General features: G+C 42.2%; 1 protein-coding gene across 1 annotated transcript; it reads left to right on the plus strand.

The window, feature by feature from the left end:
• Window positions 1-5,795: 5,795 nt before the first annotated feature.
• Window positions 5,796-23,547, plus strand: ASB9 (ankyrin repeat and SOCS box containing 9). Its single transcript, XM_032680708.1, has 8 exons — window positions 5,796-6,179; window positions 13,017-13,096; window positions 14,243-14,350; window positions 15,257-15,407; window positions 15,976-16,110; window positions 17,047-17,238; window positions 20,561-20,726; window positions 21,892-23,547. The coding sequence occupies exons 1-7, from the start codon at window positions 6,086-6,088 to the stop codon at window positions 20,683-20,685; spliced, it is 885 nt and encodes a 294-aa protein (XP_032536599.1). The 5' UTR covers window positions 5,796-6,085; the 3' UTR covers window positions 20,686-20,726; window positions 21,892-23,547.
• The last annotated feature ends 2,077 nt before the right edge of the window (window positions 23,548-25,624 follow it).

The following is a 25,624-nucleotide window of genomic DNA, read 5'->3' on the forward strand; positions in this document are numbered from 1 at the left end:
CAAAAAACCCCACCACAGCTCTCAAGTATTAGGTTGAGACTTTTGCTGTTGTTACACCTACTGACTGCTTGCTGGCATGTACTTGTCACATGAGATATTTCACCACACTATTTACCTGGCAGTGTGGACAAACCAGGATTGCAACCCATGAGACAGGACAAAAAAATACCAAGAAAGACTTGAAATCACTTTGAATCTTCAAAATTACTTGAAAAAAAAAAAAACCAACCAACAAACCAAAAAAACCCCCAAAACAAAACACAAGCAAACCACTAACTTTCAGGGTTTGGATTCTTTTTACCTGTACTGGAGTGCACATGTTTTAAATGTAGTTCAGACAGCAACGTCAAGACATATTTTGTAACATATGAAGATGTTTATGTAGATGTTCACTGAGAGACAACTGGCACGAGATGGTAAAAAATGGAGTGTTGCTGCTTTTCTCTCTGTGAGGAGAATGCCCCTAATCCTCTCTTTTCCACAAAGAAAATACAATAAACTTGTGTGCAAGCTGTCATGCAAAGTTTGTCCTTTCCGTGGGAAAATTTGGTGCTTCTGCACATCTGCAAGGAGTTAAAGCACCAATCCGGGTGCTACTGACACCAAGGGGTGTTTGCTACTTTCTTCAGGGTTTATTTTGCTTCGATTTAGAGCCTCTCTTGTTAAGTAAAATGGCCATCCTGCAGAAGGGAATAATTACTTACAGAGGTCTGTCTGGTCCCCAGTCAGGCAGATGGAATATTTGCAAAGGGAAGTTTCTGTGAGGGTGAGAGAAAGGGAAATGAAAACATTTCATGTCAGAAAAATTGTAAGAGAAGGAAAGCCTCTGGAGGAAAGACTTGATTTGAGGAAAGGAAATAGGGGTAGAACTGGACAATATTATCAGTTTCTCCAAAGGGGAACTTCTTCACTCTGTGTCAGCTCAAAGATTTCACAGCAGCTTTCCAAAGGAAACCCAGGTACCTCTGGAAATGATGCCAGTGATTTAATACTCCTGGGGGCAAGTTCTGTCAGATTTAACCGCTGTGATTTAAAACATGGCTGTCCCAGATGTTTGCCTTGCTCCTTGGTTGGAAATTACTGCCTTAGAGGAGAATGTGGCATCTGCTAGTGTCTCAGGGCTCAAGTTTACAGGGTGGAGAACTCTTTTACAGGTTTTTGAACTTACATGAGGGACTGTGTACTAAGACAGTTGTGGCACCAGTTTGTGGCCAGTGCTGCCATCCCTTGCTTACAGGATATTGGGTAATCTCTGCTGAAAGTGAGGAGCCAGGCAGGGAGCGACAGCTTAGGCTGTTGCAGTTAAATCTGCCTGAATTGTCTGTCAAAACCCTCCTCTCTGAGGTGTGTGCACTCCAAAGTCAGGGTTTGGTGGTTCAGGCATTGGACAATGCTGGCCTTCATCTGCACTGAAGATGTTTCGCCCTGAGGCACCTGCAGGCTGTGCAGAACAAAGTGCATGACAGCACTGAGGGGTGATCAGAGCTGGGACATTTGGCTGTGAATTTAGCCATGTTTTTAAGGTGGGTTTCAGCTGATTATATGTACACACCTACATCTTTGGTCTTCATTTAGGGTTCCTTTATAATCAGTGAAGGCTTACTCTAAAGGCCCAACATCTAAAACAGGTAAGATGAATCATGGTCTGAAAATGGCTACATTTCTTCATTAGCTCTGAGGAAAAGCTAGGATTTCTGGCTCTAATTCTAAAGTTAAATTGAACAAATCCTAAGTTCTGTGTCCAATTTTCCAAACATTTTCTCTAACTCTGTGGTTTTCATTCTCAGAAACCAATGCTGAATTTGTTTGCCAAGACAGATTTACCAGCAGTACATTTTCACTTTTGCAGAATATTTATGCTATTAATAATAAAAATTGTTATACAATTGATGTGCACAATTAAAAAACTGATTAGCAAGTGAAAGAAAAAAATCAAGGTAGTAGAATATTTCATTGAATTACAAGAATTACATTTTTGAAGAAGAATGCAAAAAGGTGATTCCATTTATAAGATATGTTGTAAAGAGAAAAAGTAATATTAAGCATCATAAGTTCCACTTTACTGTGCACTTTTATCCACTGAGGATGTTTGCATTTGAATAATAGGAAAGTGATTTCTCCAACCTATCCTTGAACACTTCCAGGAATGAGATATCCACAATCTTCCTGGGCAACCTATTCCAGTGCTTCACCACAGTCTGAGTAAAGAATTTCTTCTTAACATCTAATCTAAACCTGCCCTCTTTAATTTTAAAACCTTTCCCCCTTTACCTGTCACTATCTGCCCATGCAAAATGTCCCTCTCCCTCTTTTTTATAAGCTCCCTTTAGGTACTGGAAGGCTGCTATAAGATCTTCCCAGAGCCTTCTCTTCATGTAGATCAACCCCAGCTCTCTCAGCCGCTATGTGTTTTATAATGAAGGTCTTAGGAGCCTCACAGTCTGATTTCCTCACTGCCCATACTGTTGCGGGAAAAATCAACAAAAATAGAAAGGAATGCAATGGTGAAATTCATAAAAAATAAGATATTTCTTTCTTTTTTGCTCTTTTCTCTGTGTGATTAATTACCTCTTGTGCCTCTACTACAAACTCAGTTAGTAGAATTTAAAACTAGACTCCTTACAACTGTAAAAAGTTCCAACCTTGTTAATGTATGTGACACAGAAAATTGCTGAAAGATGAAATCTGGCCAAACAGAAAATAATTCTTCAACGAGAAGGTGTGCATGTGCTAGAGAGAGGCTGTGGTGGGCTCCACACAGGACAAATGCAAAGAGTGGGGAAACACAGGAACCTGCATTTTCACAAACTGTGAGAAAAAAAATTTATGGAGCTGTGATTTGAAAATAAGGTCTTACTCACCATGAGTGAGGACCACAAAAGCATTTGCAGATGTGGCAAAACCTGGGAACTGAGCTGGCAATACTATTTGAAAAGAGAGAGCAGGAGCCATTGTTTCCTTCAGTTCTTTGGGATCAGCTTGAAACCAAGTAGACCATCTTGTTCACTAATAAGTGCAGATAAAACTGCACTTTTCTGGGTGTTGGCAAAGGTGTTCACTTCTAATAGGGCCCTTTGCAGGTACTTTTCCTGTCCTTCTACCACGTGATGTGAGAAACTTGGGTTTAAATGAAATGGGTAGGAGATGTAATTTGTTACATATACATATATACATATATATATATCTACATACACATAGTATGAAATGAATCCCTGATGTGGGCAGAGCTCCCTGCCCCACCTAAATCCTAATGGTCAAAGGGACCTGTGCTGGCATCCCCCTGCACTGTCCTAACCCTGCAAAGATATCTGTGTAAGAGTAGCAACGTAAAGGGGTCAGGCAAAGCATGTGGGAGATTGAACAATGCTGTCCTAGGGACTGCAGCATTTCTTTCAAAAGTAGGCTCTACTCCACTCTGTGCATAGAGGTAATAATCTCATCTCATCTCTGAATGTCCTACCTAATGGCTTAACACAGTCTATGTCTGTAGGGCCTTTAGGATGCAAAGATAGGACAAAGTGTATTTTGAAATGGCTACATGCCAGGTAAGGGTCCCTTTTCTCCAGTTTGTCAGTCCAGGCTGGACAAAGATGAGAGAATCATGACAGAAACTGAAGATGCTGTGACTAAGCAAAGGCTTCAGGACCAGCCAGGGGACAGGTGTCCAGTTATTTGGGAACATACCGTGACCCAAAGGAGGAATCATGTCCAAAGAGCGAAATTACAGTGTGGTCCTGTAGCCCTGAAAGGAGCTGCAATTCTAAGGGAATGGATGTGGCAATTGGATCTTGTGCTTTTTGTAGCTTTGTCCTGGTCTCCTCCTCTCTAGTACTGGCAGAGGACAAGTGTGATCAAACAAGAAATTACTTTTTTGAACCCTATGTCTATTTACTCTGTGAAATACAAACACATGTCCTGGATCAGGACATCAACAGCTCAGGATAAAGCATGCCTGTGGGTTACCAGCCTGCTGTGGGGATCTCAGAGGCCTCCCTTTCAGAAAGGGTGATGAAGGGTAGGGATATCTGCTTCCATGGGAAGGGATGCAGGCTCATTGGCCCTGTTAGGTGCTCTGTGCAACCTTACCAGCCTCCAGGAAGAACAGGGAACAGCTCATCTGCCAAAGCACAGGTTTGTGTAACACAGTGTGACCAAAATATATGAAACCAATAACAGATTATGAAAGTGATTACTCTATCAGTCAGCAGGTGTCTTGTTCAAAGCATGAGATGGCCAAAGTCTCCCTGTCCATGGGTGACTAGGCACTAAGGGATTTCTTTCTTTCTTTCTTTCTTCCTCCTTACTATTGTTGAATTTAAAGCTCTTAGCTAATGCATCTTCACTTATAAGCCTATCATTGCACATTTGGATGCACATGCTGACTCCTTTTAGTGGTGGAATTGCTGACATGTTTGGTAATACTGCTAAAGACATGATTATACATAACATGTGGCAACCAAGCCACTAAATTCAAGTAACATCAAAGGTGAAAATTAGTTTTTCCACTTCTTTTATATGTTAATCAACAAAACTCATACTTACACTACTTTCTCCATTTACACATTTTCCCCACAACAGTTCTAATGTGAAAATTTCAATGGCTAGGACACAAATGTAATTTCCAATCAGATTGAAGCATCAGCTCGCATCTAGCATGTGGGGCCAAACCCAGGAGGCAAGAGATTTTCAGCAGAGAGAGCCATGGAAAGGGCTGGACCTATCCTCACCCATAGCTCATCAGCAGTTGTGCACCAGCTTGTGCCCACGTTGCTTTCAAAGATTTCCCACTGGCAGGTTTTGGGGATGATGTTCAGCTGCTGCTTGCACCTTTTAACATAGCTGATTATTTTTAAAGATATGGATAAAGAAATCCTAAATATAATTCCAGATCTCTTGCATGCGTTACAGATAGGAATAAAAATGAAACCAAATTTCTTAGGCTCAGAATCCAACTAGCTTTAACAAGTTTGAATCTCCAAATACACAAACACAGATTTTGCTTTAGTAGCCAGACAGAACAAAACCGGAAATGTTTACGTGGTTTAGACTTGTGCATGGAAGTTCTGCCTAATTGCACTTGCACACAAAGGGGCAAATATTCAGTGACAGAAACAGGATTTTGTGCTTGTTTTTGGGAAAAGAAAAAATTTAGGAAAGAAAAAAGTGCAAATAGAGATGATCTGTGAGACAGAACTTTCACAAACAGACCCAGAGAAATGAGGCGAATGTCCTCCTGAACAAATATTGCGATTTTTTTTGCTAGTAGATTCATGATGGTTTGTTTAGACTGAGAAATTCCTTAAAAATAAAAGGACACTGCTTAGATACAAAACTCCTGGTGTGACTGTAACTCAGTAAAATCAATTGAAGAGGGGAAAAAGACACAAGCCCACATAGGGCTGCAATTTCCACACAGAGAGCACAGGGCCTCCAGTGGAAAGTGCAGCTCCCCAGACATGTGGTTTCAATATCTGTAGAATATGCAGTGATCACTGCTGTGCAGCAGGCAATCAGATCTCCCTTTCTTTCATCCTGTTAGGGCTTGGCAGATAAGATGGGTGGTTTTGTACAGCGTGCTGTGTCCAGGGAGGTGCACAGCAAAGTTTCCTGCACACAACTTTCTGGGGAGCGGTGCAGATCTGCGCGCTCGTCTCTCTGCGGGTTTTCTTTGCAAATCCCCTGCAGGCAGAGTTTGCTAAACTAGTTGAACTAGCTCTTTCTGTCTTGTTTTTTTGGCAAACTAAGAATTTCCTTCCTGATAAAAACTGACTGCGGGCGCCCCGATTGGGTGTCGTGTTGGAGAGGATGTGACATCAGGCACATCTCTCGCTTTGCTGGATCGCTGGCTGCTGACCAGGGCAGCCAGGGAGCTGCTTCGTTAAATCCCAACCCAGGTACTCGAGTTTCTGCACGGAGTGCTGCCGGCACCATGTCCCGGGCTGCTGCAAAGTCTGTTTGACTCATGCGTGCTGAGTCTGCTTCATAGATCACTCTGACCGCTGGGGGCTCACCGGGGACCATGGAATTTGAACTCTGGAGACCAACCACAAAGTGAAAAAACAGAAATTGAACAGACGGAGCTGAGATGGATGATGAGAGAACAAATCAAAATGCCATCAAACTGCAAGCAGTTGGAGGCCAGGCGTCTGCAATGTCTCCATCAAACTCGCTGATGAGGGGTAAGTAACGCTCCTACCCCACCACTAGCCTTCAACTCTGTCGGAGGTGGCAAAGGACAGGGTCAGGCTGCAGTGATGTGCTGCTCCCTATGTCCAGCTTCAACAGGTCCACAATCAGTCCCACAAAATGCTGTCATGCCTTTGCATTTTGGAAGGGATTTTTTAAAAGCTATTTTTACTCCATACTGAAATTTTGATTGTTTTTTTTGTGTATCGTAGAAAAGGGTATTTGACGCTGTACTGCAGTTTGTTCAAGCAGAAACAAATGCAGCATTTGAACCACAGCACACTGAAAAACAAGTGGCAATGTGGCATATTTGACTTAAATTAGTGCCAGCTGGAAGCTCAGCCCTGGCTCAGTTCTTTTCTTTTTCTTTCTTTTATTTTTAATTTTAAAAATTTTTTTCTTTTACTTTAATTGTTATCTTTCTTCTTCTTTTTCCTTTTTTCCTTTATTGCACCGTTTCTCCTTTTCTTTCAGATGAGCAAACCTAAGTGTTTTTGTCCAGGCTGAGCCACCAACCCTGGTGGGTTCTTCTGCAATGGCACTGTGATCAGTTGTGACCAATGCTGTTCTGGTCACATAACAGCAAACAGTTATTCAGACAAATGGTCTCACTCTAATCACTGCTCTGTGTCTGGACCAGAGCCACTGAAAATATGGCATGGTGAAAAAAGACAAGTAATTTATAACTTCACATAACAGTTTAGCTGGTTGTGTTCCACATAGCTGTTTCTATGAAGTTACTCCTTCATCTAATGGTGACTGTAGAGGGAAAGAGGTAAATTAAGAAAGTGTGACTTCACACTGTCCTCACTCCTTTCCTGGTCTGTTGAGGATGCTTCCACTCATACCAAATTGAAAGTTAAGACCATAAAACCACAATGCACAGTTGACCAGTCTATCTGCTGTGTAGTCTGCCTCTCCTAATGCGTGTCATGTGTGTGCATCCTGAGGCTGGAGTGGGAGGGAAGGGACAGTGATGTTATTAACAGTATGAATTGAAACAGGACCACATTGGAGATGAGCTCCAGCAAAATGGAAGGTGGAAGGAGGGGATCCCCTATGGTGCACTGCTGGACACAGATAATTTGGTCCTTTGAAAATCAGAGTTCAGTCCATTCCTCTTGTATTCACCTGTCAATAAGCTCTGCTGGCAACTACCATTTTTAGTGCTGTTCTATGTAGTGCCTTTGTGTCTGCAAATATGCATGCAAGAGCATACCTTCACTGAAAGGACTTCAAAGTCCCTTTCAAGCTGCACCATGTGTGATGAGCGTGGCAGGAAACCAGCCAGGGACAGACACGGAGGGTGCAACGCCCTCCATGTAGCCAGAGGCTGGAAGAAGTAACTTCATCCATCATTACAAAAAACAGTGCTCTAGAAAGATCCAGTGAAAGCTCTGTTGTCCACAAGGAGCAGTCAGAATTTGCATGGTTGTGTGGTTATTACTATAAAGCTCCCTCTGTATACACCACCCTGCCAGTGTCACATGCCCAAGTGATGGCAATGCAATCAAATATGACCAGGGGTTTAATGTGACCTCTGGGCTGGCTGGAATTTCCTGCGGGGAAAGGGGAGCTAGGTGACCCAATGCTACTGAAAGCCAGTGGGATTTGGATGTCTAGATGCTGAACTACTGTCTTGGTAACAGAAAAACAATCTGGACCATCCACACATCAGAAACAATGCAGGGTCTAAGGACTGATGATATTCTCCGTTCTCTATCTTTTCCACCTTTCTTTCTATCCTCCCTTGCTTGGTCTAGGCAAAACACAGCTGTCATATTTTACCCTGTACTTCATACCGAGGTGTGCTGTGGGAGTGGGAGCTTGTGGAAGTGTGTTGTAGCTTGTGAGCCAGAACCTTTGAGAAGTTTATTGTGGGAGTTGAGAGCTTATTGAATGTATCGTAAAAATGAAGGGCTTGTTTTGAGAAGTGTGTTGTAAAGTGTTAGCTGGTACTTTTTGAGTCTAAACAGTGGACTCATTTCCAGAATTAAGGCAACTGTACAATAAAGCACAAGCGCTCCCTGACACATGATTTGGTGTGTTTGTTCAAACTGACAAGAATTTACAACAAACATCATACCCCTGACTGGGGGGTCATAACACTTGTCCAGAGGGCTGATGTGAGGGTCACTATCAGAAGTCTCACTATAATCCAGGAAAGCTTCATCTACCGCCTTCTTGTCATCCCTAAGGTGATGGGCCCTGAGGGGAAGCCATGTGAGGAATGACTGAGGTCACTTGGTCTGTTCAGGCTGGAGAAGACGAGACTGAGGGGAGACCTCAATGCAGTTACAATTTCCTCATGAGGAGAAGAGAGGGGCAGGCACTGATTTCTTCTCTCTGGTGACAGGACCCGAGGGAATGGCCTGAAATTGCATCAGGGGAAGTTTAGGTTGTATGTTGGGAAAAGGTTCTTCACCCAGAGGGTGGTTGGACACTGGAACAGGCTTCCCAGGGAAGTGATCACAGCACCAAGCCTGACAGAGTTCAAGAAATGTTTGGATGATACTCTCAGGCACATGGTGTGACTCTTGGGTCTGTCCTGTGCAGGGGTAAAGGTTGGACTTGATGATCCTTATACCCATAAGGTATACCCCTTCCAACTCAGCACATTATGTGATTCTGTGATTCTGTGATTGGGGTCTGACTCAGCTTGCCTGTGGACTAAGGTGGGTAAATTTCAAATTTGGATGAAAAATCTTGTTTCTCTGTGAAAGAGCAGTTGTACATAATTTTGGCAATCAGAAATCCTTGTTCCAGTGGCAGCACATACAGTGAACATGATGTGTCACCCATGTACACTGGTCCTGCTGCTTCACAGGCAGCTTTAGAGGGCAGAAGGTTTTGAACACTTTCCCAAAAGTCACTAGTTCAGGATTTTGAAATACCAGCTGGAACTGGCATTTCCTTAGGCCTTAATCAAATATAAATAGTGATCATTTATATTACTGACAGTGTGCCTCCTGTGCTGTGTAGAAGAGGGATGTGAGACATGAAAATCTACTGCAGCCTCCCTCCTCTTCCAGGCAAGAAACACACATTCCGGCCGGGAACAGGCAGAAAATAGAAATTTTGTTGTTTACCAAAAGATGATGCCCTTGGTGCAAAAGCTGGGGGAATTTGCCTTCCCTTCCGGGGGGCTTGCCTCCCTGGTGTTGCTTCAGGGTGGAGGTGTTTGCTGCAGATGGAGATAGGGCAGGAGAGACATCAGCTTGGGGCCATGCAGTTCACGACTGCAGATCTGGAAGTACGCCATGGCAATTAGTCATCAGTCATCAGACCTCTCTTTGCAAGGTATCTGAGGCTCGTGTGGAGGATTCCATAGCACTCCACTTCCATCTAGAATAAAACTCTTGGTTCCTCTCAGTATAGAACTCCCAGCTGGATTATGATGTGTTAGCACATACCTCTTTATTTTCCACTAACATTTATTTTTGACGCTTATATGGTCAATCTTTCAGTTCATTGTTACAGCTTGGCAAAACTACATGCTAATGGTCAGTCCACAAATGATCTGGCTCTTTTTAGTATCAGTAGAAACCTGTATTTTCTCAAACAAGGGCTGAATGGATAAAATCTGCACATAGATATATATCCCTCTTTGTAACCAGAATGCTGACATGATGATATAAGAGGTCGGTAGATTGCACAAACCCCTGCCTATATTTGTGTGGCCAAAAAAAGATCAAGTTGCAGCTCAGAAAACTTGTTCTTCAATCTAGATTTTTAGAATTTCTATAAACAAACTTCCCTCACAACTCATGCAAATTGGGCAATGGCACTAGTTTCTAAATGGGACAAAGCTTTTTACAGACCCTGGAAACACAAACAACAGTAATACAGGCAGGATAAGCAAGAACAACAGCGCAGCCAGATAAGCGTCAATTTGACACACATCACTTAGAGCAAAGTTATTTTAGCCAGTTAATTCTATGCTTTAATAATTGTAGCAGTTTGGCTGTCCTTATGAGACCAGACCTGCAGCTTCTGGAATTGGCTGTTCATCTGCTAAAGCAAAAGGATGTTTCTGAACTTATTGAAACTATGTGGCTGTTGTGGGACATGGCCCATGGAACATAGAAGGAGGCAGGCAGAGCTCAAATGAAGGTAATAACAAAAATTACACATTTCTTTAGAAGCTAATTCATGGAGTCGTAGTATAGTTTTGGTTTGAAGATGCTTTTAATATCCCTGCAATGAGCAGGAACACCTTCCACCAGAGCAAGATGCTCAGAGCCTTGTCCAACATGATCCTGAATGTTTCCAGGGATGGGGCATCTCCTGCCTCTCTGGGCAACCTGTTCCAGTATTTCACTGCCCTCAGTGTAAGAATTTTCTTCCTTATGTCTAGTCAAAATCTAACCTCTTTTCATTTAAAACCTTTACCCCTTGTCCTCTTGTCACAACAGGCCCTGCTTTCTCCTCATCTTTCTTATATGCCTGTTTAAGTACTGAAAGTCTGCAGTGAGGTCTCCCCAGAGCCTTCTCTTCTCCAGGCTGAACAATCCTAAATCTCACAGCTTTTCCCTAGAGGAGAGGTGCTCCATCCTTCTGATCATTTTTGAAGCTCTCCTGTGGACCTGCTCCCACAGGTCCATGTCTTTCCCATGCTGAGAACCCCAGTGCTGTATGCAGTGTTCCAGGTGGGATCTCATGAGAGCATAGGGGCAGAATCACCTGCTGATGATGCTGTTTTTGATGTAGACCAGGATATGGTTGGCATACTCTAGCCTGTATGGATACCAGGTGTTGCCCCATGCAGCAGCTTGCACGCACTTGGCCTTGTGGGACCTCATGAGGTTTTCATGGGCCTACTTCTTGAGCTCGTCTGGATCCCTCTGGATGGCATCCCATCCCTCAGGAGTGTCAACTGCACCACTCAGCTAGATGTCATCTGCAAACTTGTTAAGGGTGCACTCAGTCCCTCTCTCTATGGCTTGATGAAGACATTGAATAACCCTGGTCCCAGTGCAGATCCCTGAGGAACACCACTTGTCACTGATGTTCATTGGGACATTGAGCCATTGGTCACTACCCACTGAATGAGACCATCCAACCAACTCATCCACCAAACAGTTCACCCATCAAATTCACTTCTCTCAAATTTAGAGAGATGGGTGTCGTGTAGAATCATGTCAGAGGTCTTACAAAAGTCCAGATAAATGACATCTGTAGCCCTTCCCTTGTCCACTGATGTAGTCACTCCATTACAGAAAGCCACTAGGTTGGTCAGGGAACTGATATACATCACCCAGAGTATGTATACTCCTGAGTTCATTCCTCTGTTCATTTCAAGTACTTATAATCATTGGGGTGGACATGAAGTGGCTCAAAATCTTGTATTCTTATAGCAGAAATATCCTTTTGCCTATATGAACAACTACACAAATGTATTGCACAGTTTTAAAAGAGTCTTGCAAGAATAACTATAAATCTATAGCAGACTTTTTGCAGCCACAATGCCAGCAAAAGTCACCCCTCCACCTAATATAGTTATGCAACCAAAGATTTCTGTGTGTGACGAACAACATATTTCAGATACCACCATCTTCATGTCTCCATTTACATAGGTGCAGAATTTTACAATTACAGACACATATTAAGCCTTACTATACTAGACCTCATCTTGTTTAAGTTTGTGCTCCTTTGCTGACCACCCTTGAAGGTGAAAGAGCAATAGCCCAACAGGCTGGGAGATGGTTGACACAGTTGGTCATCACCTCTTTACAGCACACCATGGCATAGTCACAAGGGGCAAGACACTGGTTGTGAGAGGTTCATGTCTCCCATGCATGGTCATACCTGAGACGAGATCTGTGAATCTTGTATGAGCACTGACATCATCACCTTATCTGTAAAAGTTATTTTAAAGAATTATGGTGGCTTATTAGGATTTTTTTGCTGAAGGTGGACTTCTCGCTGATAAGCATTCCATTCCATATATGTGGTCTAGTATAATTCCTGAAAACCTCAGCAACTCATCCAGCAAATCAGTCATTGGGGTTTTCTCTGTAGTTAGTGGAAGCAGAGTAGGACAACTTCAGAGAGCAGCAAAATGTGTTTCCAAAAGAAGTTAGGTAAAGTGCCCTCTGGAAATGCTTCCCTTCCTTCCCAGGGGGAGCCTGGGCTATTGACATAGACCAGGCACTGGGTTCTGAGTTGTTGAATGCTGAAGGAGGTAAATATCTCCTAGAGGGATTATTGCTGTCAGCTGGCTCTGAGCGATAAAATCTGCAATATCGAAGATCTTCTATTAATATTTACATGGTATATATGTTTTGTACCTCACTTTGTGGTTTCAGTAACACAGAAAACACAGCTATTACTTATAATGCACCACTCACACCAAACACTGAACACTGAAAGGCAAAATTAATAGGTAACACAATTTACCTCTTTGTACTTTGGTACCTTCTTTTGCTAAGTACTGACCCTAGCCCAGCTCTGAGCAGGGGTAAATGTCTGCGCAGCCATACTCTCTTCAAAAGTTCTTTTGAGTTAATTGGTAAAATGTAATGAGTTCATAAAAGCAAAGGCACTGGAAATAATTGAAAGAGAGGGACAAGTTCGGCCAGAGTCAGGTGATGTTCTGCAAATCCCTCTCCAGTCTTCTGAAAGGGAGTACAGCTGCTCAGTGCAAACACAGGGTGAGTTAAAAACACACTCAGAGAGAAGTCATTCTTATCTGTCTCCCTCCCAGCAGCTGCTCCAAGGAAAGCCTGGCAGGTCAAAAAAATAAAATAGAAGAGAGGTCACAGAGTTGAAGTAAAGTGTGCTGATGAAGTGGAGTTCCTAGCCTTCTTCCTGTCTTTCTTTTTATACAGACTTTGTTTCAGACTGGTCTCCTCTACATGAAGCCTCTATCCGTGGGCGTCTGCTTACTGTGAAGAAACTCATTGAACAGGTACTCCTCCACCAGGCTGATATGGTCTCTGCTGGGTTTGTTCAGTGATTGGATGTGGTCTGTGCTTTACTGTGAAACTTCCAGGGTGAGAAAATCATGCTGACCAGACTGCAGTGAAATTTTCGTGTAGCAGGTTTTTTTCCCAGTTCCTTGCCCAGCACAAGCTCTGGGCACTAAGCTGATGATGCATTGAACTATCCGGGGTGATACTTTAATTCTGGTGCAAGTAATGGGAGCCTCATTGCTGAGATTTCTGGATGGCTGAGGGATTCCCTCTGCAGCTCCTGTGCCTGTGAGCAGCTTTTTGGTGCCCCATTTGGGGGACAGCTCTGGACTCATCTGAACTTGTGTTGAGGTTTCAATTCATCCACTCACACATTTGTGAAGTGCCCGAGGGTATCCTGGAGTCCTGCTGCTGCTGCAGAAGGATAGGACTAGGGAGAAGTGATTTCTGAATGTCACCACTTCATTTCTTTGAAATCCTTGAATTTAGTTAGTGGAGGAGTTGATGGAAAGGGAAAGGATATTGGACTCTTCCAGACTAACCTTCTGAAGCCCTTGCTAGAAACAGATCTTGTAGAATGAAACCAATGGTTTCTAATACAGGGACTGGCTTTCCTTCAGTGGGTGCCTTGCTGCAAAGGGCAGAAAACACTTCAAGAGCGTTTCTGGATTGGACCCAGTCAAACAACCGCAGACTCAGTGGGCAGGAGGTCAGAAGGCTTAAGCAGTGATATAAAAAGGCAGCAATCACAACCCTGCCAAGAGCTTTAGTAGCAATTTTTTGTATTTTTTATTATTATTATTTATTTCATAGTTTGCTATTCATGGTGTACTAGAAAAAAAATTATGCTGAGTTCATAACAGGATGTCTGTATTGTGCCACTGGACAGTCCACTACAGCTTTCTGTGCTGATTAGCAGTGTGTAGAAGAAAAGACCTCTTGTGTGCTGTGCCAGTATCCACTCCAGCCAAAGCATCACAAATATCTGCTTACTTTTTGAGATAAGAAGCTACGGGCAGTTGAGAAAGTCTGATTACATACAACTTTAAAGCCAGAAAGTGGTTGTTGTTGTTGTTGCTATTGTTGTTTTGTATGGGCCTTTTGGTAGCTGGTTGTAATGATTTTTTCTATTATCTTATCAGGGGAGTGATGTTAATCTTGTTACAGCAGACCAGGTGTCTCCTCTCCATGAAGCCTGCCTAGGGGGTCATGCTGCTTGTGCCAGTGTCCTATTAAAACACGGTGCTCAGGTGAGTACATGACGGACAGGCTGTTGTCTCTAGTGTTAGTATGTTGTATTACCACATTTTAATGCTAAGTGATGCCATGGCAGCATATCACTGTGATTTACACTCTGTACTTACCTCTGCTTAAGGTACTTATGTAAAATGCTCTTCTTTACATAGCAAGCCAGAAAGCACGGACATAACCAACAGGTATTAATGTTCTTTAGGTGAAGATGCAATGTTCTTGTAATTTACAAGAACAAGGGGAAGTTCATCTTGCAAAGGGTTTATAATCTCTCAGCAGTTAAGGGTGTATTTTATTTTCTGCACACATTAATCTCATTGGTATCAACATGCAGAGTCTCAAGCAGAGGTGTAGGACTGCTGGGATCAACTGATAATAAAATGGAAAGAAAATGAAAACAATATGCAAGTAAAATGGTGAAATGGTGTCTCATGGTCACTACTTTTGAAGCTAATGTCAAAATTATCGTAAGAAAGTTGACTCACACATATACTATCTTTTAGTTTAAAATTAAAAAAAAAAGAAAAAAGTAAAAGAAGGGGAGTGCTGCACACTTTCAGCCAGAAATACGCAATTTCAGGAGAGAGCTTTGGGCAGATGTGTTTCAGCTGTGATGACTGAGAAACAGGCACACATTTAACTTGACAACTCCCAAGAGACCCCGGAGTGGCACTGAGTAAATATGTTTTTTTGCAGGAGAGGTTTAGGTGCAATTTAAAAAAGTGTATTTTTAATGATCATGTTAATAAAAAGCCATAATCTTCAGAAGCACCAGAGAGTTTTGGCACGGAATTAAATAAAAAGTATTGAGAACCCTATTACCTTATGAGAAACTGGATAATTGTCATCAATTTTGAAATAACAAGGAGACAAATAAAATGCCTGATTGAGTTATTTTCCCCCAGGTGAATGGAGTGACTGTTGACTGGCACACTCCTTTGTTCAGCGCTTGTGTCAGTGGCAGTGTGGCTTGCTTGAATTTATTGCTGAAGCATGGAGCCAGCCTACACCCACCCTGTGACTTGGCATCCCCCATCCATGAAGCTGCTAAGAGAGGTAACCTCACAGGCATCAGCCCTCTTTTCCAAGTTGCTAGCAGTGTGTTGAGGTAGAAGAGAGAGATAAAGATAATTTTCTCAGTTTGGGTCATGTAAAATGCCTTGCTAGTTGGTCTCATCACGAGGGGTGCAGTTCTTCCCACCCCTACTGCTCATCAAGGGCAGGTCAACTCAGCGTCAGATCCTCTGAGTTCACATGGTGACACCTGGAAGGGGATGCATTATCCAAGTCAGCTGCCTAAAATGTGGACATTTGAAGGAGAAGTCTAACTATCTTCAAAAGCAGTGGAGAAAAACACAGAGGGATTAATCTCATCTTCAGTAGACATCTGAAATGAATCAGATAAAATCAGATAAAATATGAGGCCTTTAGCCTGTTTTGCTGAGTGTGGCTTTGCAGCTCCTGTTCTCCAGGCTGGATACACTGGAATGGATGAAAGTATTACACTACCACCTCTTGACAAAACATTGAATCTTTGCCAAACTTCACCGTTGCAACAGAGAATTTGCTGGGGAAAAAAAAAGTCTGATCTCTCTGAGTTGACTCTTCCTTTATCCCTTTTAAGGTCATGTGCAATGTGTTGAACTCCTTGTGTTCCATGGGCTAAATATAGATCACAACATCAAGCATCTGGGTACTCCGCTCTATGTAGCTTGTGATAACCAGCAAGTGAACTGTGCCAAGAAGCTGCTCGAGTCAGGTAAAAATAAAAATAAAGAATGGTGTACTTTTGTTTCCTGCAACAGCTATCTTTGGATTATCTTTGCCTCAAAGACTTAGAGACCCTCCTGCCTTGGGACCTGGAGAAGTTTACTCCTAATGGCAGTCCTGGGTTGAATGTGGTAGTAGGGTGACCAAGATCATCTTGACCAAGGAACTAAGCTTTACAGCTTCCAACAAAATGAAAGTTGATTCTGTATTTCACATGACTGATGGTACCTGGACCTCTTTTCTCAAGAAGTCAAATATAACTTAATCTAAATATTAAATGTTGGCAGTTATTTTCTTTTTTCTGATAGTTTGTTTTTTGCTGCCTCCTATATATAGGAATGTGTACTATAAAAACATTATAAATGGTTTTGAATTAGCTCTGCAGCTCACCCTTCTTAAGGTGTTTTAGGAACCATTATTCCAGAGTAACAAATGGGGGAATTCTCATCAGGGATGCTTATACCCTCTTCTACCAAGGGCCTCTAGAACTTTTCCGTCTTTACATTTTTTACCCAATAGATACTTTGGCATTTGGGGATTCCACCAGCTTAAGCCTCCAGTACAGAGCATGTTGAAACCTTGCATGTATATTGAGGGATGGGGAGTAAAGGTAGGACATAGGTGGAACTATACCTTTGTCCTGCTTCAAGATATCCATGAGCTGGGCTGTGGATGAAGGACTTCCTCATGTACCATTCCTCTGGGATCATTTTCTTAGTCACATCCCCACTGCTCCTCAACCAGTGTGAGTTGTGCATGTGCAAGTTGTAGTACCAAGCCCAAACATAAAGCAGTCCACCTCTGCCTGGATGCTACATCATTTATGTGTTATTCGGAGCAGTAGCAGCTAGTACAGTAAATGGAAATAAGCTACTGTATAGTCATTATTCTTTGACATTATTCTTTGTCATCTCTTGGTGTTCAGGAGCAAATGTAAACAGTGGCAAAGGCCTGGACTCCCCTCTGCACGTGGCTGCCAGGAACTGCAATGTGGAGCTGGTGACGCTGCTGATGGACTTTGGAGCAGACATTTGGGTGAAGAACGCTGATAACAAGAGGCCAGTGGAGCTGGTCCCACCTGGCAGTCCTGTGGGACAGCTATTCCTGCAGAGAGAAGGTGCCCCTTAGTTCTTGTATTATTTAGGGAAAAACTATGCAGACTGTTGCAAAAGGCTATGCTATTCCAGGCTACTAACACCAGAAAACCTTGAATAACTAAGGTTGCCTCTGTTCCCTGGCATAGGGACACTATGTTTTCTAGTGCCAGAATATAGTGGCTCTCTAACAGTGGTTATGGTAAGAATAATAACCCATCTTGAACCCTTGGATTGTGAATCTACTACATTGGGGAGCAATCTTATGGAGCTTGCAATATAATGAGTAATAGAGTTTAGGGTGACAAAAACAAGCAAAACACTCCTTAGAAATTAATGGTAGCTTTTTCTCATTACATAAAACGGGAGGATCTCTCAGTTCCTTTGTGTCTGAGATGGGAGTAGAGCCAGGAGTGTTCTCCGGAGCAAATGCAGGCAGCAAACCACCTCTGATGGGAGTTGAGGATAACCAGTGAGTGCGAGGACTGGCATCTTTGGTTATACAATCGGTTTTGTGCTGGATATTGGTCTCAGCACAAACGTATAAATGCAAATTTGGAACCAGAAAAATTTTAATGCATGTGATAATAAAAAAAAGTATATCAAAGATCTTATTTTCTAGTTCTTTGTGCTAAACTTTGATTCTTGGGCCAAAATTCTTACACAGATGCAAAAGTATCTTTAAAATGAAAGACTATATTATTTTATTTTTTTGGGGTGGGCATTAAGGAAAATAGCGCAGGAATGATATAATGAATATATATATTTGTATACATTTAAACACTAGGCTTTTTTTAAAGGCCAGCACTACATGCTGAATAATTCAGCAATATAACCATAAACCTTAGGAAGTATCTATTTTGTATATGTAAATTAAATAGTTCCAGGTAATTTTATTTTATTGATTATGAACTCTTTAATTAATTATGGAGAGAGATGTTACTTGCCATTCTTGAGGGAAATTAGATTAAGGTCTCTAGTGTCTGCTCATTTTTGTATACTTGTCTTCTTTAGATTTTCTCTCAGTCATCAAGCTATACACATTACTAAATAATCTGGATTTTCATGGTTCTAAACAAGCTAATGATGGTGTGGTCCATGACTTTATTATGCCAGTTACATGTTGATGTGATTGTTTCCATGGAGAAATTTACACCAAGGTAGAACTGGAATAACAAAATGATGAATCAGGCTCTGCTTGAAATAGTAACAGGAAAATAATAGCATGGAAGCAACTGTGCTGTCCATGTTATGCATGAGTAACGGATATTTCGTTTCCCAGCCTAATCTATGGTACACAGAGCAGTGATATTTCTGAGTTCCAACCCTGCTCTGCTTGACTCCTGACTCCCATGGCACTGTGTGTGTCCTGTTTATTTGAGATAGAAAAACAGGCACACCCTGTGGAGCTGGCCCGAGAAACTCTGCTGACAGCTCAGGCAGTAAGGAACTTTTCTAAGTGAAACTCAGCAATCAAAATCAGAAACAATAAATGCCTGAATGGATTTTTTCTGTGGAATAGTGTTTTGCTGATGTTCTCCAACATGCCCTTCTCTGAGTAGGGTCATGCCTGAAGGACAGCTGATATCTGACTTCTTTGGCCGGCTGAATGATTGCAATCTGGAGAGTGGTGCAAATACCACCCGTCTTGTTTCACACAGAGGTTTGGAAATGTGCTGTGGGGATCATTCACCCCACCAGCCCCATGGCCCCTCAGCACCAGCTGATTCTCCCCTGCCCTGCCCCCAAGCATGGCTCCTCTCCCCCCACACCCCAGATGCTGGGGAGCAGGAGCCCCCCAGCCCATGGCTGGGCAGGCTGCAGGGAGTGTGTTTTGCCAACAGAGACAAGCTGGTGAGTGTGCTGTCCCAGTTGCCTTCCCAGAGCAGATGTAGTACATGTTGTGGTTTCCCTTCCCACACCTTCACCATGCTTCTGGACCACCTCACACTCTCCTTGCATTGTAGGGAGGGTCCTACGTGTGGGTGGGAGCTAATGATCCAGAAAATGTACTGTGTTTTTGAAGAGTATGCTTGTGCTTGCTAAATATTTTCCAGTATAGTGTCATAGCTTGTGTTATGATAAGTCTTCATGTTTTGGGTTTGGTTGCTTTTTCTTTTAATGGAAGTTTGTTTTTTCTTAAATGTGAGCTTTATAGTCACATTTATCTTTGGGATCAGAATGGTGAAGTACAAGAACACACTGTTATAGTGCAATAGTCAGTTTAACTTGCCCCATATCGGCTTGCCTTGTTTTGTACCCAAGGACAGGGTAACTAAGTCGCATGCTGACTCCTAGCAGAAGGGTGCAGCCCTTTGCACAGTCTTTTGGTAGCACAGCAGTTTTCAGCCTTGGAGAGCTGTTGGAAATGTGGTGTCCTGCATGAGGGAAGTCTCAAAAGCTGATCAAAGCTGTGACCTCACTGCATTTTTGCTGTAGCCTCCCTTCCTTCCCACTGCACGGTACTCCTCTACCAGCACCAACACTTCAACTCTCAGAGCATGGCTATCTCAGCTGCCAGGCAGGCAGGCATGGGCGAGTGGCACCTAAACTGTCCCCTCCCAGCTCACTTACCTCCCTCTTGCTTTCTGCAGTGTCTCTTCTTATCTCCTCCCCACTCCCAGCATCCAGCCCCCACATCCATGCCTGTCCTTCTTACCTGCCCTCCCACAGTCCTCTGCCCCCCTCCACACTGTGGCCCCTGTGCGAATGATGCCCTGGGAGGCTGAACACTGACAGGTACAATAGTTAAAATTTCACATAGGATCTGCCTCTTCCTGAAAAAGATAAGTGACCCAAATAAGTGTATTGTGAGTGTACAATAAGTGTATTATACTTAGATTTTTAAAAAAGTGACAAAGATTCTTCAGCAGGGCTTGCATTTATCAACATGGGACCGGTTAATCTGGAAGTTTAAATAAAGAATTATGTAGCGTTTCTTCTGCTATGTGTTTGTCACTGTTATGAATTACATCTCAAGAAAGTAGTGGACTGAAAATTTGGATCTCACAGGGGAAGTGAGGGAAGAAAGGACTTTTAAGGTAGTATCAATCATCTCAGACAACAAACTGCTTCACACTCGATCAGCTTAAAAGGAAAGGTTGATGCTGTTGGTGCTAATTGCAGCTGTATAATGACAGAGTGGATTAGTCATGGACTGGACTGCTGGTTGGCTGATGTCATTTGGTGGGTGAAGGTTTGGCTTTTCACTGCTGAATGTGGAAACCTGGTGAGAGGTGGGTTGCAGGAGGTAGACGAAGCAGTGATGCACAGCTACTGTTTCAGTTTTATAATTTTGACACTGTAAAGCCATGTATGTAACTTTTTCCCTGCCTCTTTCTACAGGGCCACTGTCCTTGATGCAGTTGTGCCGTCTGAGCATCAGGAGGTGCTTTGGATACAAGCAACATCAAAAAATATCTGGACTTCTTCTCCCAGATGAGCTGAAACATTTCCTTCTCCACATTTGAGCCTTTAATATTCAAAATGATGCCTTTAACAACACAGCAAGGTTTGTTGACTCTTTTTTCATCACTAGTGTTGCCAGTGTCTGCAATGTTAACTTAATGGCAATTTTGGATCTCTGGTAAAGCCTGCATCCAAGAAGCACAGGACTGACTGACTTGCTCAGTCCTCACTGCTGCCACTCCCACCAAATCCATAATTTGGAAAGAAACAATCCTGCATGGTTGCATGGTGCATCTTGGAAATGTAACTTGAGAACCCCCTTGAAAGCATAGAAAATTAACATTTTAAAACAGATCTCCTGATTATCTGGCACAGTTTCAGAGGTCTTGTGGTTGACAACCCCCAGTCCAGCACTAACAGCACTTCACTCATATGTTAAGCACGCTGAGGAGTAAGCAGAGCTCACGAGCCTATCAGCTGTGAGGGCTGAACTCACACCAGTGTACGGGTAAGCGAAGAGAACCCAACTGAACCTACTTGCCAAACAAGAGAGGCCCTCTGGCAGAAGTTATTTATTTTCTAAGGATATCACACTGCAGACAGATAAGCACCAACCAACAATCATCTGCATTTAGGCCAGCATCTGAAATAGGCATTTCTGTCATGACAGCAAGTAGGTCAGAGCTGATGGCAGCTTTCTACAGTGCAATAATAGTGAGGGCAGAGTTTTTAATCATCCATTAAAATCACTTATTCCTAATACTTTGAGACATAAAAGAGCTACACTTCAGAACTACAAATTTTGTCCTTGTAGAATATTATTTTTCAAGGACACAGGCTAACAGGCTATCAGTTGCAGGCATCGAGTGCCTCCCTTTTTTGCCCTGAAAATTAGGTGATATTTCCTAAGCATTTTTCAGCATGCATCAGAAAAACAACAGCTTCTATCTCCTTTCCCCACCCAAGAAAAGAGATCATCTTAAGAGTGAGATAATCTTTTTTTCTTGGAGAGTTGCTACCTCATAGAATTTTCCATGGGAGTGGTAATAATAACACCTCCAATGTGTGGTCATAAAACAAACCATGAAAATATCGAAATTAAAATCCATTCCAAAATAAAAAAATAGTGGACAATTTCTGCCCTCTGCTCAGTTGCTGAGCAGCTGACTCAGTGTATGATATATGTGTTTCTTATTCCACTGAGGTCATAAGAACACATATTCCCTCCAGCTAAACTTTAACACTGGGCATTTTTCTTTCCCTTTCAGAAACAGGTCCTGCTGCCACAAACCAAAGAGAAGTTATGACCACTCTATGCTCTCTTGGGTGCTCCCCTGGAAATATCAGCTGCCTGATACTTGTGGGAGCAAGGATGAGGAGACTTCAACTCTTCTTCCCTCTTGAGCTTGCCCTGTTCCCTCTTGAGCTGTGAACTATGGTGCATCTGCATCGCCTGAGAGCAACAGTGTACCCACTGCCTCCCATGACGGGTTACCACCACATATTCCCTGTGTTGGAGGGGCAGGCCATGCACTTTGGTGCTTCTGGAGATCCTTTTCTTTTTCATTTCACTGTGGAGCACTGTAAGAGTGGGCTGGGTGTGCAAAAAGTGTGATGACGTTACCACTGGCAATGACATATGCAGAGTCTTCATGTCTTAAGTAGAGAGACTGGCAGCCTTCAGACACACCAAAGCTTATTTTGATGTTTACCACTGTGCCAGTGTGTGTGGTGCCAGCCTTCCTTTCACATATGGGAAGTTAAAGAGGAGGGATCAAATGCTGCCTTGGATGCTGGTATTTGATGTAAATTGCAATTCAAATCCTCGTCTGGACAACATGACTGCTGGCTGTAGGTATCCAGTATGATATTTGATTCCTTTGTGCTGATCAAACACAGCACAGTTCTGTCGGTTTTGTGGGACACTAAATCATACCCTAATGGGATAAAATGACAAAACCACTTATGTCTGTAACTACTCTGGTGATAGAGACACCTGGAAATGTTTATTTATCTGACCCAATTCATCACACATATTTGAGCCACGGAAAAATTAACTGGCTGGTTTAAGATGGCCTTCTAAATTATTTCCCTCCTGCTGGGGAAATAGACATCTGTCTTTGCAGAGGTTGAATAGAATAAACCTATTCATGATGAAGGTGAATAAACCTATTCATGAAAAAAAGGCATCTTGAATGGGAAAGGTGGATCCTTCTAAAATTAGTATCTTAAGCCGAATCCCCTGTTTAAGCTGAAGAGGCTGGGAACGGACAATGAACCAGTGCTTAAATATTGAAGAATAAAGTGTGAAGAATCCTTGCTTTGGTGACACATTGGAAAGCTGAAGATTCATCTTATTATATTTGAGATGATGGAGAAACATTCTTTTTACATACCAATTTTATCTTTTACCTTTAGACATCTTATTTTGCAACTTCAGCCAATGGGTTTATAGGAGTAATGCTAATATCAGAAGAAAGCTGCTCTGAGAATGTAGTGAGAGTGTTGCTTCCAATTTGATTTTCTTCTGGAAATTTCATGATGTGACACTGTTTACTTGAATTTTCTCTGACCGAGTGTAATTAGGATGAGTTCTGTATGCTCAGCTTGTATCATCTCGGCATATTTGTTTATTTATTTTCATATAAACTGTGATCAACACTGGTGAATTATAGCTTTATGCATCAACACTTATCCAGTTATAAACTGTAAAAGTTGTACAAGATGCAAACTGAATAAGCTCATTATAGGTGAGGTTTGAATTTTTTTTCTATATTTGAAACCATTCAAAGTGTAATGCAGAACTTGAATGATTGTCAGGAATATATTCTATCAGATTCTTTCCTATTGTTCTAATAGCAGTTTAACAGTAATTAAGTTTCAATTTTGTAGGGTATTTTCTCAAAAATAAATGGTTTGTACTCTTTTGTTTGTTTTTCACTCATTTTTTAAATGATAGGCCTAATTTTGTGGATTGTCAATACTGTGGAATTTTGGACTGAATTCTAACTGTTTGCAATCCTGCATACAAGTGGGTAGTGTACAGAGTAGTTCCTTTAAATAGAACAATAACAAAGATAAGACTAAAATGCAAATACTCTGCAAATATTGCATTTTGCTGATGTTTTAAGGTGGAGCTGGACTCTGGCAATTTCTTTTCTGCTCACTTGGGGGTTAGTGAAAAGGAGACAGAGATTACACAGAGTAGGAAAAGATGTGAATTAAGATGGTCCCTGTCTAAACTAAAGTTTGTTTTGATTTGGTTGTTTGGGTTTTTTTTAAACTGATTTTCATCAATTAGTTTCCTCTGCTGCCTCAGCAAAAGGCACACGTAATGTTCTGGGTACCATTGTGTGTGTCTACACTACAGGAACCCTCTACTGGATGTGAGGGTGTGGAGATCCCTGCATGGTCATAAGTCCAACAGGTGTCTGTCAGTTGGGTACACTGTGGGGCTGAAGAGATGTGGAAGGGCAGTAATTCCCTCTGCATCAGATGCATCTCTGGAAGTCCCTGCCCACAGAGTCTGGCTGACAGAGAGAGGGCAGTGCCAACAAATCACTTTACGTGATATTGCTTCTGCTGGATACAGAGAAAACTGAAACTAAACAACCAACACCTCGACAGAATAAAACAACAGAAAATGATCTTTTTTTTAATTGAAATATATCTGATGCAGCAAATCATTGCAAAGTTGTTTTGGCTCTACAGCAGTTGCTAGGTGGGATCAGACACGGACCAGGACTCAGTTCTTCATTTTGCATTTGTGCAAAGGTCCACAACTGCCCTGCCCGTTTCTTGTAATTTCATATTTTCTCTTACCTGGAAACCACAGACATCCTAATCCAATAAGTGTAACATACAGCTTTTCAGAGTATGCAGAAAATGTCCTCTTGCTGTCCACTGACATGAATTTGTTTCGAGGTGACTGAGAAGGAAATAAATTTTACTTTACTAGCTTAGCAAAATGAGAAAAACTGGATGCAAAATAGCAAGTTAGTAGTGCCAAAGAGAGGGCTTCTACGCCTAAATTGGGATATGCTCAATTCCCCTCTGACCCATGTTCTCGAGAGCCATGGGTCTGAGACTTGATGCTTCCAAAGCAACTTTTTCTTGCTTAACACGTGCACTGCATTTGTCAAAATGGAAGATACCTTGCCCTGCAGTTCCAGCCTGAACCCTTCTGGCTTTGGATAAAAATTCCCGAGAGTTGTTTCTATGCATATCAAGCAATTATTTGTCATTCCTTGACACATAGCTCAGCTCACTGCTCCAAGGGATACTCTCTTTCATTCACAGAGGCAACGTTTGATGCAAAAGTGCTCTCTAGGATGCCTAGGGGAGTCCACTTTTCCTTAAAATGACAGCAGTGAACTATTACTGGGAAATGTTTCAAATTCTTATATCCTGATTTAACACTGTAACCCTTACCAGAGCCCTACCTGAGTGCTGGAGAATACCTGGCTCATGTCACTGTGTAACAAGGTCTTGTCTCTTTTCTGTGTCAGGTGAAGCCTTTCCTTTCTGAACTACTTCCCTTTGCATTTTTAACGGAGTTGAAACTCATTAATCATCACTGATTCAAGAGACAGCACTAGATTCATGGCTTTAGTGCCTGTGAAGTAAAAATTGAGGTTTTAATCTGTCAGCTGTCTCACTTCACAAATTAAACTGTGGAGTCTCTGCCGAGTCTGGGGCTTTTGAAATCCTTAGAGCTTTTCTTTTTGTGGTCTATAAAATGCAGTGGTAGCAGTTAAAGCAGCTCTTTGTCTCATGAAAGCACGCTGACTCTGAATCATGAAGGATCACACAGACCCTGGAAAGATCTTATGGATATGACAAGTATAGGGTTGTCTCATTGTCATTGAAACTGCCCTTTTTATTAACTTATTTTGCAGAAAGGGTATTGTGTTGGTTTTGTCTCTGATTAAATAATTGTACCAAAACAGGAACAGTTGGTGTTAGGAATTTCTGCATGGGGCAAAGCTCCCAGCAGCTGCT

This window comes from Chiroxiphia lanceolata, chromosome 2, assembly GCF_009829145.1.
Source record: "Chiroxiphia lanceolata isolate bChiLan1 chromosome 2, bChiLan1.pri, whole genome shotgun sequence".
NCBI lineage: Eukaryota > Metazoa > Chordata > Aves > Passeriformes > Pipridae > Chiroxiphia > Chiroxiphia lanceolata.

What these genes read in the sequence shown, in the direction of transcription:
- ASB9 (XM_032680708.1), top strand. Translation starts at nt 6,086, where the DNA reads ATGGATGATGAGAGAACAAATCAAAATGCCATCAAACTGCAAGCAGTT. An exon ending in CCATGAAGCTGCTAAGAGAG is followed by an intron (nt 15,408 to 15,975) that starts GTAACCTCACAG and finishes ATCCCTTTTAAG; the next exon opens with GTCATGTGCAATGTGTTGAA. An exon ending in CAAGAAGCTGCTCGAGTCAG is followed by an intron (nt 16,111 to 17,046) that starts GTAAAAATAAAA and finishes CTTGGTGTTCAG; the next exon opens with GAGCAAATGTAAACAGTGGC.